General features: G+C 40.2%; 2 protein-coding genes across 3 annotated transcripts in view; one reads left to right on the forward strand and one right to left on the reverse strand.

Moving 5' to 3' along the window:
* Nucleotides 1–746: 746 nt before the first annotated feature.
* Nucleotides 747–9,109, reverse strand: LOC136411205 (ankyrin repeat and IBR domain-containing protein 1-like). Its single transcript, XM_066393703.1, has 21 exons — nucleotides 8,714–9,109; nucleotides 7,482–7,708; nucleotides 7,256–7,435; nucleotides 7,026–7,200; nucleotides 6,817–6,974; nucleotides 6,527–6,763; nucleotides 6,278–6,458; nucleotides 6,007–6,215; nucleotides 5,839–5,955; nucleotides 5,464–5,787; nucleotides 5,218–5,409; nucleotides 4,511–4,679; nucleotides 3,803–4,045; nucleotides 3,578–3,751; nucleotides 3,335–3,530; nucleotides 3,061–3,242; nucleotides 2,795–2,962; nucleotides 2,532–2,744; nucleotides 2,090–2,254; nucleotides 1,747–2,026; nucleotides 747–1,695 (listed from the first exon to the last, which is right to left on the reverse strand). Exons 1-21 carry the CDS (start codon nucleotides 8,880–8,882, stop codon nucleotides 1,494–1,496), a joined length of 4,161 nt encoding a protein of 1,386 aa, XP_066249800.1. The 5' UTR covers nucleotides 8,883–9,109; the 3' UTR covers nucleotides 747–1,493.
* Nucleotides 9,110–11,910: 2,801 nt separating this feature from the next.
* The window catches only part of LOC136411190 (uncharacterized), a 47,411-nt gene continuing 42,814 nt past the window's right edge, over nucleotides 11,911–16,507 (forward strand). The window contains exon 1 of one of the 2 annotated variants that reach the window (XM_066393681.1): nucleotides 11,911–12,231. The gene's annotated coding sequence lies outside the window, so the exon portion shown is untranslated. The remainder of the gene's footprint in view (nucleotides 12,232–16,507) is intronic. The other variant, XM_066393680.1, reaches the window with a different exon arrangement.

Consider the following 16,507-nt stretch of genomic DNA (forward strand, 5'->3'; position numbering starts at 1 on the left):
GTCACAATGACATATAAGTATGACCAGTGGAGTTATCAATGATATCATAATCGTAATGTCATTCATTACAAGTCAGTTGTTTTTATCTCAGTGCCATCTAGTAACAATGTTCCTCGTCCACAACTACACACAGCATAAAACTGATAAGTCCGATATAATTTCTTAGTTGTTAAGTTTACAGTTACGTGTGTTATAAAATATAAATGTTCCTCTTTATATTGAACGGCTGAAATGAGACAGAATCTACGTACTGACGAGGAGAAACTGTGATGGAGCTCTAAAGTAAAATCAGTCGTTAGGTTAGGCCTAAAAATATCTTAGAGACAAAGTAACACAGAGCTTGTTACGTCAATGCTTGGCGGAGCCTCAACCAATCATTTGCTTGATATTGAGGATGCCCCCGGCATTCAAGAAACGTTGGTGTATGAACATACTGCACATCGGATCATTTGCATGATAACCTGTTTGTTGATGTTTTTTTTGCGTATTTTCTTTCATTCTAATATACGGGATTAGAATCTCTTTTGTGAGGTCTTGACTGGGCCCTTTAGACAGAAATTGCTGAGGATTTTTATCGTCTCAGAAGCAGAAATACCTGGAGGTTTCGTTTTTCTTAATAAAACCAAAAGTCTTATTAAAGAAGAGTTTTTGACTCTCATTGGGGAGGAAGTTCTGAGGACTTATGATCCTTCTAGGGATTTTCACTGGTTTCGTTTAAAGGGAAGATATTGAGGTTTTTTACCTTTCCAGGAAGGAGGTTCTAGGTAGACTGGTCCCTTTAAAGAGAAATTTTAGGGGCTTATTGCGTTCCTTTTTTTATTGGATGTTTTACTGAATTTTAGACCCCTGTTATGGAGAGTCCTCTAGAGATTTCTAACTGGCGTTCTTAAGGAGGAATTCTTTGCGAATTTGGCTTCTTCTTATTGATAAGATCCTGGCGGTTTTAAACTATTGTCGTTAGAATAGAGTAGACAAACGTTTTTTACAGAGTTTTCATCTATTTTTAGAAAGGGACCTGAGACTTCATTTTCAGAGAGGAGATTGCAATTCTCTAAGAGAGGAATATGGAGATGGTTAACTGACTTTAAGTGAATAGATTCTTAATGAAATTGACTGACCCAAACTAACCTTTGGCAGAATTTTTTGGATATTTAATTTAGATATTTATGAGTGTCATGTGCGAGATATTTGGTAAATGATCTTGTATTGTCTCTGACTCACAGAATGTATAATCTAAAGGGTGACCAATTAACTCACTGTCAACCCAAAATATTTCTTTATACATTTCGATTTCTGGCAACTTGGGGGCATCCCTCAAACAACTACCCACACCTTACAACAAAATAACAGAGAGTAGTAAACATGGATACAAATACCGCTTAATATAGTCGTTTTGGTCGCTTATAAAGTCCGCCTTTTATAAAACGTATCACAAAGAAACACCTCGTTTGAACCAGAAAACCAGTCTTGAAGTCCACAAACCACCACCTTCGTTAGAGATCCGAACTAATGTCCTCAGGATCTTTCTTGTCTTCTTTGTCCTTCTTCTTGGATTTCTTCCTCCGCTTCGAATCCCTAGTCTTCGGCGACCGCTCCAGAAGAAACAGCGCTTCATGGAAATCATCAGAACTCAGATTTGATTCTTGTACGTGCAGCACTGAACTCAAGGCACCGTCCGTTGAAGATTTTGGGAATCTGCATGAAAACTCTGCTAACAAACCTTAAGCTGAAACGAAGATGACTAACCTGAACATTTCCCTTTCTCTTTCAGGCTCATTGGCGCTCTTGGACTTAGTACTATCCTTTCCAGATCTGGGACTTCCATGGGGTGTGGTCACGTTGGATCGGGAGGACGCGGGCGTGGTTGAGCGCACCAGGGAGGGCGTGAAAGGTTCCGGAGGGAGGGAGGCGCTGTTATTGAGACTGCTACTGGACACACTAAGGGAACAGGAGCTGAGGGGGGCTGGCACACTGAGGCTTGATGATCGGGATTGCCTTCCAGAGCCTCCTTGGATGAGACTTATGCCTGGAGAGTTTGGTATATGAGGAGATAGTTCTAGGGGAGATAGTTTTAGGAGGAGATGCTTACCTGGCGATTTGGGTTCGGGTGTGCGCGATATGGACACTCCGGAGATGAAGAGGGTGGGCGATTTGGGGATGCCAGTCTCGCTCTCATACTCATTAGAGCTGTCCGTTTCCAAAGTGGTCTTCTGAGGGCTTTTGCAGATTTTTATGCGCAAATGAGAAGAGAATCCTGTAAGTGATAAAACCAGGAATTAATTATCAATTTATGGTATTATGAATCGTATCATGGATGATTTTGGTGAAAGATGCATGGAGTGCGACAGTGCAATTTGACCATCATTTTGAAATTTTGTACGTGTAATTATATATGTGAAAAATATCAAGGCTTTCACACAAAGATGACGCAAAACTATAGTGAATCAAGTTTGGGTGAATTCAAGTCTAATTCAGAAGAAAAAAGGTCTCAGGTAGCAACATATGCTTCCAAAACAATGCGATTATCTCACCCTTTCCACTCTTTTTGCTGAGATTATCTACTAAAAACCCTGTGGACTTGGAAATGTTGCCCTGACCGGCACAAGGCTTCTTCTTGGGGCTATGCTTCTCGCTCTTGGACTCGCCGACTACCGGCTTCTTGGAGAAGAATGAGCCCCTTGACGGCTCCCCGTTACTTGCGTGATCACAGTAGTTTTTCGATTTGTTGTCGTTACTAATTAAACCTGAAACCGCACGTTAAAATCTCGTGCAGGTTAGAAAAGAAAACCGCTACCTATACTCTTATTAACAGCTATCCTGGTGAGGTAAGTGGACTTGGGCAGATGCGCTGAGCATAGCTTCGCCTTGAGGCTTGCGAATGGGTTATGACTATGCTTTTTGCACTGGATTTCTTTGGCAATTGGGTCAGTCTTTTTGGTTTCTTCGTCGTACACTTTGCTACCTGAGGGGGAAATTGTTAGATCAGAATTAGAGCCAAAACAACCAGATTAATACTGATAGAAAGTGAATTTTCATTGTTCTTGGAATATTCCGGCTTACCTAAATCATCATCAGTCATCGAATTGAGTATTCCGCATACCTCCATATCGGCGTTAATCGAGTCCGAAATGGTAGTGTCCTCCATGGAACTCTGAGTTTGTCCGAAATCCTCCTCTGGATGTGGATGTTGGAGAAGGAGGAATTGTCTGGTTTTAACTGAAGTTGACGGCACCGCCAGAAATCTGGAAAAATAGTTATTTGAAGTATATTTTATCGCATAATTAGGTCAGCCTTAAGGAGAATCCTCTGAGCGTGAGTTCTCAAATAAACTTACCGTCTGACCATATCTTCAGGTTTCTCATCATGCTGACTGCTGTGATCTGAATCCAAATGATATCGCGGCTCGTCAGCCCCATTCATCCGAGTCAAAGGCCCTTTATACGTCCTGCGCGCACATAAGTCACCGGTCGAATGGCACCTCTTCAAACTGGACAGATCTTCGTACTCGTCATGACCGAAGATATATCCCCCTAACAAAAAAGTTATGTAAAGATCCTCAGAAAGTATGAAGTCTCACCGTTTTCATGGATATCGGAGATCATAAACCGACCATCTTCGTTTCCTTTACAAGACCTAAACACCACATCTCTGTCCGTCTCCAGGCGATCCAGAGTTTTGAGGTCAATCTTGTGATTTGCCAGAGATTTCAGGAAGTAATCCACCGTTAAGTCTGCGTTGGTTTTTTGATATCCTGTACATGTCTGTCAGTATCATAGAAGTAGTAGATATGGAGTTTTTGTACCGTTTATGCGCTCTTCGAATTCCCTTTGCTCCATCTCCCTGCGGATCTTCGCTGTAGACTCCTGCAGGGATAAATGTATGGCCAGTTTTAGCTGGTCATCCGCGCTCTCGTTGCTGTTGGTGGATATGCTGGACCCGGGGTCGGGTGTGATGGGGGTGCGGTCAGACTGCTTGACTTGATCTTCGATCATTTGGAGTCGTGACATCTCCAGCGCGATAATTAGCTCCACGTTATAGTCCGGTCCTAAATAATATCAATGTATAAATGTATTTCAAGCGAATTTTAGCACCAAATGTGAAGCACTAAGATTCTATAATGGAGCTACTTTCCAGGCGCTCTAAATATCTGTGTGTAATTAATCACTGTTGAAAATTATAGCTTGATTCCTTTTTTTTTGAAGTACTGGATCAGAATGTCCAGACATTTCCACAAATGCAAAATCTGCCCTCTAGGCTTGAGCTAAATTTGAAAAATTGTAATTCTGAAAAGGGTCTCTAGCTAGAAGTCTTCTTTCGTGCTTAATCACTACTCGCTTTATGAGCTCGATATGAAACTTTTTTTTATAAATCTTTGAATCACACTATCCAAGCACGTCCAAAAGTCAAGAACTGCACTTTAGAGCTGAGCAAAATTCGATTTTAGGTGGGTACTAAAATTCCTTTGGTACATTTTTATTTTTTCAGAGGACTGTTCTCAGATCTTGCTTACTTGTGCCACAACCCTGACTGCTGCAAAGCAGTCCGCATTCGTGTTCCCTCACAGGGGAGCGAAACATCTTCTTAAGGGTGACACTCATGTCTGTCTCCTCATCAGTGTCATAGTCTCCCGTGGACCAATCACAGTCCTTCGGCCATGAAGAGGTGTCTGCTAGATCATTCTAGAAGAAGCAGCAAAAGAAATTTGCCTAAATTTAATAAGGATATTATCACATGCGAGATTCAAATTTTTGATACTTTCAAATAACCTGCAAACTTTTTAAATATCATAAATGAATTTTGGAGTTTTTTGGGATTCTGGATTTTTTTATTCCATGGGATGACTGGTTTCAATAATGAGTAGCTTTCAAAAGCCGAAAGTCGCATTAGAGAATTGCACTAAATTTGGAAGATTGTAACTATAGAATGGACATATCTAGAGAGCTCCTTTCTGGCCATTCTTAGTGCCCATGTATACTTAGATCGCTGTGAAAAACTGGGGCTCAATAGTTTGCCTTTTATGGAAGTGGTCTAGAATGAGTGATCATCTCCTAAATTGGAAAATTCCACTCCAGAACTGAATCAAATTTTAAAAATTGTAACTCTAAGAATAAAAAATCTAGCAATCTCTTTTCTGGTCTTTTTTGGAGCTACTGGACAAAGAGTGATCTCCAAAACTTAAAGCTTGCACTATCAAAAATACTCAATAACGTTACGTACAAATTTTCTCTTCCTCTTCCGTAAGGTTGGAGGAGTTTCTGGAGGTATCAGCCCTTGGGCTACAGCCCTCACGAACTCGTGCCTCTTCCTCCTGGTGAGGGTGGTGGTTTGGATGATTACCGCTTTGGGTGTGCGCAGATACGGTCTAGCAATCATTTCACTCAACTTCTCTGTAGTTTCTTCCAGTTCATTCTTCAGTAGAGAAATCGTAAGATTCAAAATTCCCGGGAGTGGCGAAAGCTATACCTGCATAAACTCGAATATGTGCTTGTTGTACCCATCATCCTCAAGGTAATATCCATAGGCGTAGGAACCGCATAAAACTCTGCGGGCTTTCAGTAGCTCCCTCACACCATCCTCAATAAATCGGGTGCTTCGCTCTATAGCTTCTTCTCGTCGTATCCCTAAGCTACTGGCCAGAACCTCCATTTTCTTCTTAACACTGGTCAGTAGTGGTTCCTCCATTTTCTGGCTGTTTTCATGGTTCCGAAATCGGGTGTAGTAATGCAAGAACCTGGTGATCTCCTGTAACTCTGCGTTCTTCTCCATGGCGTCAGTCACCAAGGTACCCTACGGGGACTCAGAAGGGTAAAATGCTACTTTCCAGAGAAGATAAAATACCTGTTTTTCATCAGCTTTTCTCACAGCCTCAAAGCGATTGCAACGAAAGTACCCTCCGGTGGCTGAGCTGTGTTTCTTCCAGGATTCCTGGCACACCCAACAGAAGTCGAATTTGCACTGTAATTACTTCATAACACAACCTGGATAACCACCAAAACTGAAACAAACCTTGGAGCACTTCATGTGGTTGCATCCTTCATTCTTCTGGATGGGGCTTTTGCAATTGGGACAAGGTTTAGAATTGGTAACTAACCACAAACAGTTTGCGGCCTCCTCAGACCCAGTGCAGGCAGCGTTTAGTTCTTCAGGTTTCACTTCCGAGATTTTTTTATGCCACTGTTGCCACTGCTCGCATCCGCAAGGGGCGTGAGCCTCCCCTAAAAGAATAAGAGTGTTTAAGAGTATTTTATAAATGGGTTTTCCACATGGAAACACTTACCCAAACATTCCCAGCAGAAGAAATGAGCGTTGCCACAGTCCACTGCATGTGAGGTCAGAGGGATGGGTTTTCTGTTGGGGTGGGACTTTCCAGGGGTTTGCTCGGCTTCGGGAAGCCTCACAGCTCTTCCGCATCCAGGAATGGGGCACCATTTGATGGTCTTATTGCTTTCTACAAAAGCCTGGAAAAGAATATTCTTCAGTAAATAGGAACATTATTTGAGTATTTAGACTCTACAACTCAACTTGCCTTGATGTCGAACTGCAAGTACCTCCTGGCCATTTCTGGACTAACTAATTTCTCAATGAATTCCACAGGAACTAAAATGTGACATTCGTAAGCTGGACATAGGATGTGATGGGCATCTCCATCCTGGATTTTAGTGGTGAGGTAGCTCTGCCAGCAATTTTTGCAAAAGAAATGTCTGCAGGACATTTTGAGCGGTTGGTCCCATTCAGCTGGGATGATGTTGAGGCAAATTTCACACTTAAATTTGAGATAATAATGGCTTGTTGACTGATAAAAGAGTCGTTAACTACCATGACTTCCAGTCTTTCTGATCCGGTATCGGTTGATATGCTCGAATCGATCGAGGTAGCATGAGAGAGGACAGATACTGGGGCCTGAACTCCTGCAATTTCGCAGCACTCTACGGGGTTTTTCATCCATTTTTCCAGAAGGAGCTCACGTGACCATTCTAATTGGAAAACATTGCCTTTAAAACCTTTGACGTTATAAAAATATTTACCATTGTCCCTTAATAGAGCCTCAGCAGTGAATAAAGGGATCTTCAGCATATCCGAAGTATCTACAAGCAGTTGATCCTTGGCTTCTTGCAAGTCCTGGCTACGCAATCCACTATACACCTCCTCTTGCTCATTGATAATATCATCATCTTCATTGACTACATCTGGATTGTCCGCCTGATGAGCAGTGAACATTGAGTACCAAAATATGAAGTGCTTAATAAGGACTTACGAAAACCATGCGACTTTCGAGAAATCCGGCTATATCGTCATGACCAGCACGCATTGCCAAATCGCAGGGCGTCATTTTCTCGTTGTTTTCGAGGAAGAGGGGGGCGCCATTGTAGACTAGGAGTTCTGCGCAGCGGCGCAACCCTGAATGGGCTGCGCAGTGCAATGCGGTGTTGCCCAACTAAAAGTTTCTCAGAACAACTGTAGGGTAAACAGTTGCTTCTTACCTTATCTTGAGCGGCCATGTCCGCTCTTTCTCTAGCACCGCCCTGTAGCTGCGCACCTCTCCAATGTAGCAGCAGCTGCACGCAAGCCGCTCTACGCTCTTGCGCGCCGTAGCTGCTGTGCGGAGCGATTTGGCAGGTGCTGTGCAGCACAGTTTCGTTAAGGCCGTTTTTCTTGTTGGGGTTGCCTCCGAGGTCGTTAAGGAAGGCGCGTAAAAGATGTTTCATGCCTTTAAGAATGATTTTATTAAAATTTTAGATAAACTAGTTCGGGACTTCTTGGTCAGTTTTAAGACGCAGAAAATTCACTTTGGAAGTTAGGAATTTTCCTTAGAGTTTCAGTCGAACTAACTTAGACTTCAGTCGAACTAACTTGAACTAATTTAAAGTGGCTCTCAGACGGCACTGTTCCTTCACCAATCAAGTTGCAAATTTCACTGTTTATAACCGACAATTAGATCATCGTTTACTTTCATAATTAATGGCGTAAAAAGTCTCAATAGGCAGTAAAAAATTTCCTAAATTTGTCTTTTTTAAAGAGTACTTTATCGCCACATTAAATAAGTCTACTGTAAGCCACTGCTTCTTGAACAATCTCGATAAAAAAATCACTATTTATGGCCAATAATTGGGTGGTTATTCAATTAACTAGTCAGTGGCGTGGAGGGTCTTTGTGGACGGTACAAAATTTGCTTTCTTTTCAAACATTTTAAGAGTCCTTTGTCTCCTCATTAAATCCGTCTACTCTACGCCACTGTACCTTGACCTCTTAAAATGCAAAATTTCATAATTTATTTCAGGTACTTTGATGATTCGTATCTTCACATTTCAGTGGCGTATGAAGCTTATTTGAAAAGTTACGATTTTTCAAAATTGTACTTCCTTTTTTTAGTCAAATTCAAGTGTGTTTCCGCTTGTCGAACTAAGCCTCTTCTACACCACTGTTTCTTGACCAATCCAGTCGCAGATTTCACTGATTATGTCTAATAGTTGGACGATTATTCCAGATGATATTCCGTGGTGCAGAACACTAATCTGAAGTATCCTTTGTCGACTCATCAAATGAGACTTAGCTACGTTACTGATTATATAATAATTCAATGATGTTGCAAATTTTATCACTAGTTCTTAATATTTGAGACAGTATTGTCTGTGAAATTCAGTACCGTAATAAGTGCATTTCGGCAGTTGTAATTTTTCAAAAATTATCTTTTATTTTAAAATGTCTTACTTACCATGTTTGGCCGCATAATGAAGGGCAGTATTGTGATTGTGGTGCTCCCCATACCCCACATTGGGGTCGAGGTACTTGCGCAGCTCCGGAGAGTTTTGGTAAATCTTCATGGCGGCATATTCGTCTCCTTGTTGCAAGTTCTTCTTGAATTTGGACGAGGTGCTACCCATGGCTGATCCCGACTCGACGACTCAGTTGGAGATGCGCATTTTGTCAGGAAATGCTGCCTATGCAGGCCTGAGATGAAAACACATAAAAATTATCGTGTAAATGAAGGCGATTGTTGCTATTAAACTGAACTAAAAATATTTGGAAGCGTTCAGTGCCCGATAAGGAGACGAGGCGCAATTTGTTTTTGCGTCGTCTAATTGAGGAGGAAAAAAGTATGGGAAACGTCACGCGTGTGCAATGATAATCAGCTAATTAAACTTTATGTTTGGTCGTACCTTTGTTTGCAATGCACACAACACGTGCAATTGCGTTGTAAACCTGAAACATGTCCGCAATAATTGAGAGAACCCTACAAAATCCCTTCATGGAAACATTTTATTTACGTAAATCTCCAAATCCGACTCGTCGCGAAAGCAGGATTACTTTGCCTCCATTTTTTCCATTAGGACTCCGATTAGTCCTGATTTAAAATTAATTTGGAACACTGCCACGAGACCTATCTAAGCTTTTGTCCAATTTTTAATTATGATGAAAAAGTTGGAGAAATCTTACGTACGGGAGCATGGTCAAAATTACAAAAACAGCTAAAATAGATTTTAATTCCAATGGATAGAAATTAACAGACTTGAGAGTCGTGACGGGCCACCTGAGATGCCGAAGAGTGAGGGAAACATGACCAAATTTCCAAAGTTTTTTGGCCGAATTTAAGTCTCCCGGGATGTTTCACTCACGACTTTGGTGAGTGAGTGAGTTTTCAGGAGTTTTCTACATAGCTCCCCGGCTATAAAGATGATCATATGGAAAATGGTGATGATGATCACATTATACTCTACAAAACTGCGAAAGCAATTGGCGTAGTATAATAAAAAAAAAACAGTTTTTAGTAATTTTCCCTCATTCGCATAGTTGCATTTCCCTTTGGTACATTTCTATTTAGGTCGAAATTCATGCGCAATTTTTGGGATTCACAGAGAAAATTTCACGCTTCAAAACAACGTAAAAGCACTTGGCGTGAATTAGTTCTGAAATAAAATATAATTTTAAAAAAAAACAATTTTTTCAATTTTGGATATTTCTGTTGGATAGATTCCTGCCCGGTACATTTCCGTTTATTACGAGATGGATTTATATGTACATCACACGAATTATAGAGAAAATAGTTCTCTACAGAGCTACGTAAAAGTCGCAGGTGCAGTTTTAATCACATTTAATTTCGAGTCCCTAAGACGCGACTTCTTATTAGTTTTAGTACCCATCTAAGAATTGAGAGGCTTCCTCGTGAGTCGCCTTACAACTATAACAATTTCCACAATGATTTTATTATGTTCCATATAAAAACCTGAACCAGCTACTTGAAGTGTACGAATATTCATGTTAAATTTTCACCAACCGCTCAGAATAATTAATTTCTCATAAGTATAGTTCCATTACTCAACTCCTCTTATTTAATGAAAAAATAACATTTCCTGTTTACCCCCAGTAGCAACTTTCCATTATCTCCAAAAAACCTTTGCCAAGTGTCTTTTGAGGAATATAGAGAGAAAATTATCCAGAAACCCTGGAACAAAGACTTTCGATGTCGACTATGAGCGTAATGGAAATATGATTCTGGAGTGTCTAGTGAGTTCTACTACGGATTTTAAGGGCTCAGAACTGTGAATGTTGGAAAATGATGATCTAAGACTGGCGAAAACATACGTTTCAGTGTCTTGGAAAACTCACTGAACAAGGTTACCGCCCTGGAAGGATTCAATGGAGATCCGGAAACAATGGAAAGGCACTAGGACACTTTATGTATTTTCCAGGCTTACCCGTCTTCTGGATAGTTCGTTATCTCCCATTTTCACTGGTTATTTTGGTAGTTTTGTGACGCGAGATTGACATTTTCAAGCAGGTTTGCCTGGAACTAAACAGGACGCCAAGACCGATCGATCGATCCACGCACGAGCACCAAAGCTCTTCCAGATTTGCCGCCATCTTTCGAAATTTTACGGCCGAAATGGGCATTCAAACGCGGAAACTTCCTTGTAAATAAATCACCCCCAGTTTTCTCCCCATTCGAAGAATTTATGTCATAAGTACAGAATTTCCTAATCAATAATCGTTCGATTTTCTATGGCCGACACGCGTAAAACGACGTCATCTGGATATGGAGAGCTATAAATCAGCACCCACTACCCCCGATTCTGAAAACCATTTAGGATTTCTTATGATGTCAATCATAAAGCCAGTTCTCCGATACATATATTGTAATTTTGTATTTTTTTCGCTAGGGATAGCGCGTATTATCGACACAAGACAATGGATTTTAAATAGTACTGCCATTAGTACCGTAAATTTGTCATTAGCGCACTATAATAATTGTCGTCATTAGTCTTAAGAGATAGCGAGCCTCTGGAGTATGTTTCAGATAATGATAACCGCTGAGAAATTAGTGCGGGTAATGACCATTTGCAAAACCACCTTCCTGCCATAAACCTGTAGCGTGAGTTATCACGGATAACTTCACCGATGATTTTCTCGAATATGTCACACAAAATTAAAATTTTTGAAAAATCGACCTGGATAATTTTTACTTATAAAATTTGCTCTCTGTCGTAAGTCTGAAAAATGAGTTTTTCATTGCTAATTGCAATAATTCATGCTGGTCGTTGTGAGTCTGAGGGGTCTCACGTCATTAGCGCATTTTAATTTTAAAAAATTACAATAAACTATCTCTTCTGATTAAGCACCATTGGCAGTTTTATCACGAGTCCGTAAAATTAATTTTCTCAGCGCACTCACGACGAAGGCGCTGTATTTTAAGGCCTTTGACTAGCGCCCTTCCGTCCATTTGCCCTGTTATAAAATAACTTGCAGACACTTGACAAAAAAATCGTCACGGGTCCGATTTTCAATTCCCAAGAAGGACTTCGAGTAACTTGAGCCGAACCGATTACACAGCAAGAAGTATCGATACCCCCAATTCTCCTCATCCCTACGGCACGATCCTGCGGCGATAACTTCGCTGCAAGCAGACTCCATGCGCGGCGTTTATCCGGCTACAACCGGCACACATTTCGGCGTTTTCCCTCAGTTTTTCACGGCCGTTTCGAGCGTTTGAAATGCTTCCGCGTCGTCCCGATCAAGTTTCGTCCGGAAACTTTTCCCGATCGCTATCGTGGTGAACGCATGCTGGAGTGACCGTTTTCCATGTGACTGTCGATTTTCGGACGATGTGATTCGTTCGGTTGCGAACACGTGGCCCGCAGAGACGACAAACACGAAGTTCTACGAAGTGTTCGAAATCAAGCGATGCCGCACAGAGCACAATGGTGATGGCAAGAAGTTCATCGTTGTACAGACTGGGTAAATTCTCCTAATGCCACTTAGATTGTCCTTACTTTTTTCCCTCTAACAGCAATAGCGAAAACTAATAGAAAAATGGGGCTTTAATAAAAGGTGCGCCATACAACGCTCGATTATGTGGCTCTTAATGGGTTTGTTCGGACCGACCTCTCCTATCATCGTATTATTGCTGTTATTATTAATGAGAGCTGACAATATTTACTGATCCAAAAATTTTACAAAAAACCCAGGGTGAAATTTATTTCTTCCATATACTTAAGTATATCGCGTAACCCATGACAATCCCTCGGTAGATTGTAATGGGTCTGTTGAAAGTTTTATTTGCGCTATGAAACCAAGAGCAAACGCTATTCGTCCCTAAAGAGGAGATCTCCGAAATAGCAAGCTGCTTTTAGGAACTCTAGATACATTTTGCCTATCATGGGTTTATCCAGGTTGACTTTATCATCGGGGAGTAGATATTGCTAACAGACTCATAACAAACTCGAGATTTTTTTGTTTGCAACGCATGACTATTGTGAGGAAATAAAAGTGCAATGAACTGTAATTGTTCTCTGTCTGAATCTGAAGGAGCCTGATTGTCATAAATCAGCCAAACACATTTGTCAGATTCTCTCATAAAATTGCGTAGATTCGTTCTTGATGAATGATGATCGATATGAAGTATAAGGGAATTTTCAAAATTTTCCACCTAGAACTTTTGTTTTAGTCCAATTAGTTGTGGTCTAAGAATTCTCACGGATGTAAATGAATTTTCATGAATCTCGGCTGAACTCATAGTTTCAACTTTTGGCGGTAGTTGATGTTTATACAGAAGTCGGCCACACTTGTAAATTGATAATTAGCCAGAACGCACGCAATGAACAACAAAACATTTGCAGATCGAGCATTAAGATAGGCTACGTAATCGCATTTTTCGTTGACACATATATCGTTTTCCCCAGGCAATAAGGGAGAGATAAAAGCCTGATACAGGGAAAGATAATGGCATAATACAGGGAGCGAAACAAACAAATAATTCATTTATGCATGGCTAAATTCAATAATCATTTCACACCTGCTAACTGCCATATGTTGCCTAGATTATGAACATAATAAAAAAAAACTCAAGTGAACATAAATCGGGCAGGTGTGCAGGCTATAAGCATAATTTTTCGTAAAGAGGGATGAAATTTTACAGTTTTACGACCTATATAATAAAATAGCGTCTATATCCTTCACCCACACATAAAACTTTTAATTTCGTTCAAATCCCATTAATAACGTCATTAGATGCCGCTTTATTACGCTACTATCACTGCCCGTACATTCCCTAATTTATACGACCGATTCTTCGTAAAACGACCATAAAATCACTTTATAATGACATATTGTAAAAGGCGAAATCTGTCTCCAGAACGACACTTTGGGCTTTTTAATTGGGATATAATTGCGTTCATGGCAAAGCTAAAAGCTTTCCGTAATTCGTCTTCCTTTCGTTCTTTAAAAGGCAGGGGAAGAAGGAATCAAAACAACTATGAGACTGAATGGCCATTAACCTCGGATTAAAGAGCTAGACACTCTTTATGCCATTTTTCCAGGCTGGAGTTTCTGTGGGAGTAAAGTTTACCTCTTCGATTGTTTGCAATTTTGACGTAAAGTTTTTGCTTATTTTAGAAACTGCTAAAATTGACGAAAGATAATAGCGTAGTTTCCCTATGCCAGTATTGTTATCGAATCGATCCTTCTGCGTCTGTTTTGCAAGGTGTTTTACTATTGATTGTGAAAAATTTGGAGGTATATTTGGAATGAGGAACACGAGGGCGTGACTTCATTGTAGGGGATCAACAAAAGCGGCAATAGGTTTCTGTTTTATATGCAAATTTTCAAAAAAAAAAAACCAACGCGAAGCTAAATTTGTCCTCGTTTAATTAATTCTTTCATCCACTGATTGTGTTCAGTAGATTTAAATTTAAATTGGTTATCGATTAGGCTCCTCATTTTGGGCAATATTATTATGTCGTTTGAGCCAGGAAGAGATTTCAATTTGAGAGCAAGGCAAATTCCATAATGTGTTTCTTTGAAGGCAATTCCTCCATGAATTCGCGAGATATCGTGGCTCAAAGTTTGAATATTGGCAAATTGAAGCGAGCTCCCCTTCTTTATCGGTCCTCGAAAAGGCAGTTTGAGGCACTATTATAGAAGTCTGATATACAAATCATCAAACAACAATATTTTTGCGAAATTGCGACGTGAAGTGAAACTGCAAAAAAGAAAAAAATATGTTTCCTAGTGCTTTTCATCGCGTTCAATACAAAGTGTTCTCCACTCGGACGGCTTGTTGATGGCTTGCGGATTTACGTTTGAAATACATTCTTGAATAACTGCCTCAAGAGTATCGCTGAAGTGTCTTTGCAGATAAACATTTTGCGTTAAAAATCCCTACCTCTAAAAAAAAACCCAGCGGGTTCAAATCAGGTGACCTAACAGGCCAGAAATGCTCGATGTTGCCTGCAATTACTCTGTCTTAGAACGTTTCCAGAAGGCGTTCTTTAACGCGCCTTGAATTATGTATAGCTGCTCCGTCATACTGGCACCACAAAGTGTTCCTTGCGGCCTGAGGCATGCTATCAAGAACTTCGATTAATTTAGTATTTGAGAAACCTCCGAAATTCTCGGAATTTAAGTTTCGCTTAAAAAAGTAAAGACTGATCACTTGATTATTCATCATTCGGTACCACACATTTATTTTTAAATATTATTGATAGCGTCCTTCAATTATAAAATTCGGATGAATTTGGGATTGCTATCTAGAATTTTGTGAGCTCACCACTCCATTAAATGTGAAAGAGGTTTTGCGTGTCCATGATTTTCGATAAGAAAAATTACTATTTTCTTCTCGTTTACCTCCAAGCTAAAAGGAAAAATCCAGCCACGTGTCGAAAACATGTTCTTTCAAGGTGTTTATACATTTTGGTTTGAGTAGATGGAATTTGTTTTCCTCACAGGCGATCAAAAAACCCTTAAGGGTTTTTTGATCGCCTGCGAAGCCTTATCAAATTATTGCGTACTAAAGCAGCTAATTTAAATTTAGCTATTAACCTAATGACCCCGTTGAGTGCTGAACGTTTGGGTGGATGTTTGAATACCAGGCCTGATAGCAGCTATTTATCAGTGAGGTGCATTTTCTCCAGAAATTAACACAATTTCAACTTTTTCTTGAAGAGATAGCTCATTGCTTGCGCAATTTTCCAAACTCTCAAATTTTATAAATTTATAAATGTTTACGGTCCGAAACTGGGCTTTCCGGATGGTTTAAATTCTGAAAAAAAATCTGAATTTCTCTGGATCCAAACTTTATTTTACATAAGCAGTAGAATCCTCGAGGATGATCGCTTTCATGGCACGAAATCTTGGTTAAAATTGACTATGCGGGGAGATTGAAAACTTTTAGCATTATTTGAATTTCCACTGGTTTGAAAACTCTAGGATAGGCTTAGGCGACTCTTTCTTTAAGTAAAATCGCCTTTCCAAAACCGGCATTTTCCCTTTTTTCCAGACTTCTCCTGCAATTCCACTCACGACACCCTAAACGGCCTAATATTGTCCTTTCTGCGGATGAGCCACTTTAACAAATCGCTTCGGCTTCTCGGGATAATAAAATAAATACGCTATCACCTCTGTTAAAATTCGCATCATGGCTAGAAATCACACAGATCAGAACGGCATTTTTGCCGAGATTTTCACGCTTCAAGATACATTTCAGACAAATCCCATCCCATATTGTTGGGGATAACTCGCGCTTGCGTTAAGCTCTATTTATCATCTTTTGATGACTTTGCGACTCAACTTTTTCTGCGATCTGCAGTTATTAATGCAGTTGTGTATTCCCGAGGGTTGCTCGCCTCCCTTGTCCTCTCACACAAAGTCCGCATCGTTATCCGGAAGAGGAGAAGTTTGCAGTCGAATGAAATTTCCAGGATTTAAGTCGTTGAGAATTTTTAAACGAGTGAACGCTTTCGAAACGAGATAAGTTTGGCGTCATTGCTGTGGATTGAGTTTGTTCCAGACAAATGTTTGGTGTGTTATTCTACAGGATTGCTTGAGTCGATAAAACTCAACTTAATTGAAGTTTTTCTTCTGACCACTTTAAGTTGCGCCAATTAAGTTTCTCTTTATGTTGAGGGTTTCTAGAAAAATTGATACTTGTAATCAAAAAGAGACGTGCGAGGCTCGAACATAAAGTTATGATTTTTGAACTTGAACTGACAACAATCGAAGAAATCTTTTAGGGATT

The sequence above is a fragment of the Euwallacea similis genome, chromosome 9, assembly GCF_039881205.1.
Source record: "Euwallacea similis isolate ESF13 chromosome 9, ESF131.1, whole genome shotgun sequence".
In the NCBI taxonomy this organism is placed as follows: domain Eukaryota; kingdom Metazoa; phylum Arthropoda; class Insecta; order Coleoptera; family Curculionidae; genus Euwallacea; species Euwallacea similis.

Excerpts from the sequence above, each read along its gene's own strand:
- LOC136411205 (XM_066393703.1), bottom strand. The coding sequence starts at position 8,882 with ATGGGTAGCACCTCGTCCAAATTCAAGAAGAACTTGCAACAAGGAGAC. Across the intron at positions 5,956-6,006 it reads ACCACATGAAGTGCTCCAAG|TGCAAATTCGACTTCTGTTG; the intron begins GTTTGTTTCAGT and ends AAGTAATTACAG. Across the intron at positions 5,788-5,838 it reads GAAAAGCTGATGAAAAACAG|GGTACCTTGGTGACTGACGC; the intron begins GTATTTTATCTT and ends GAGTCCCCGTAG.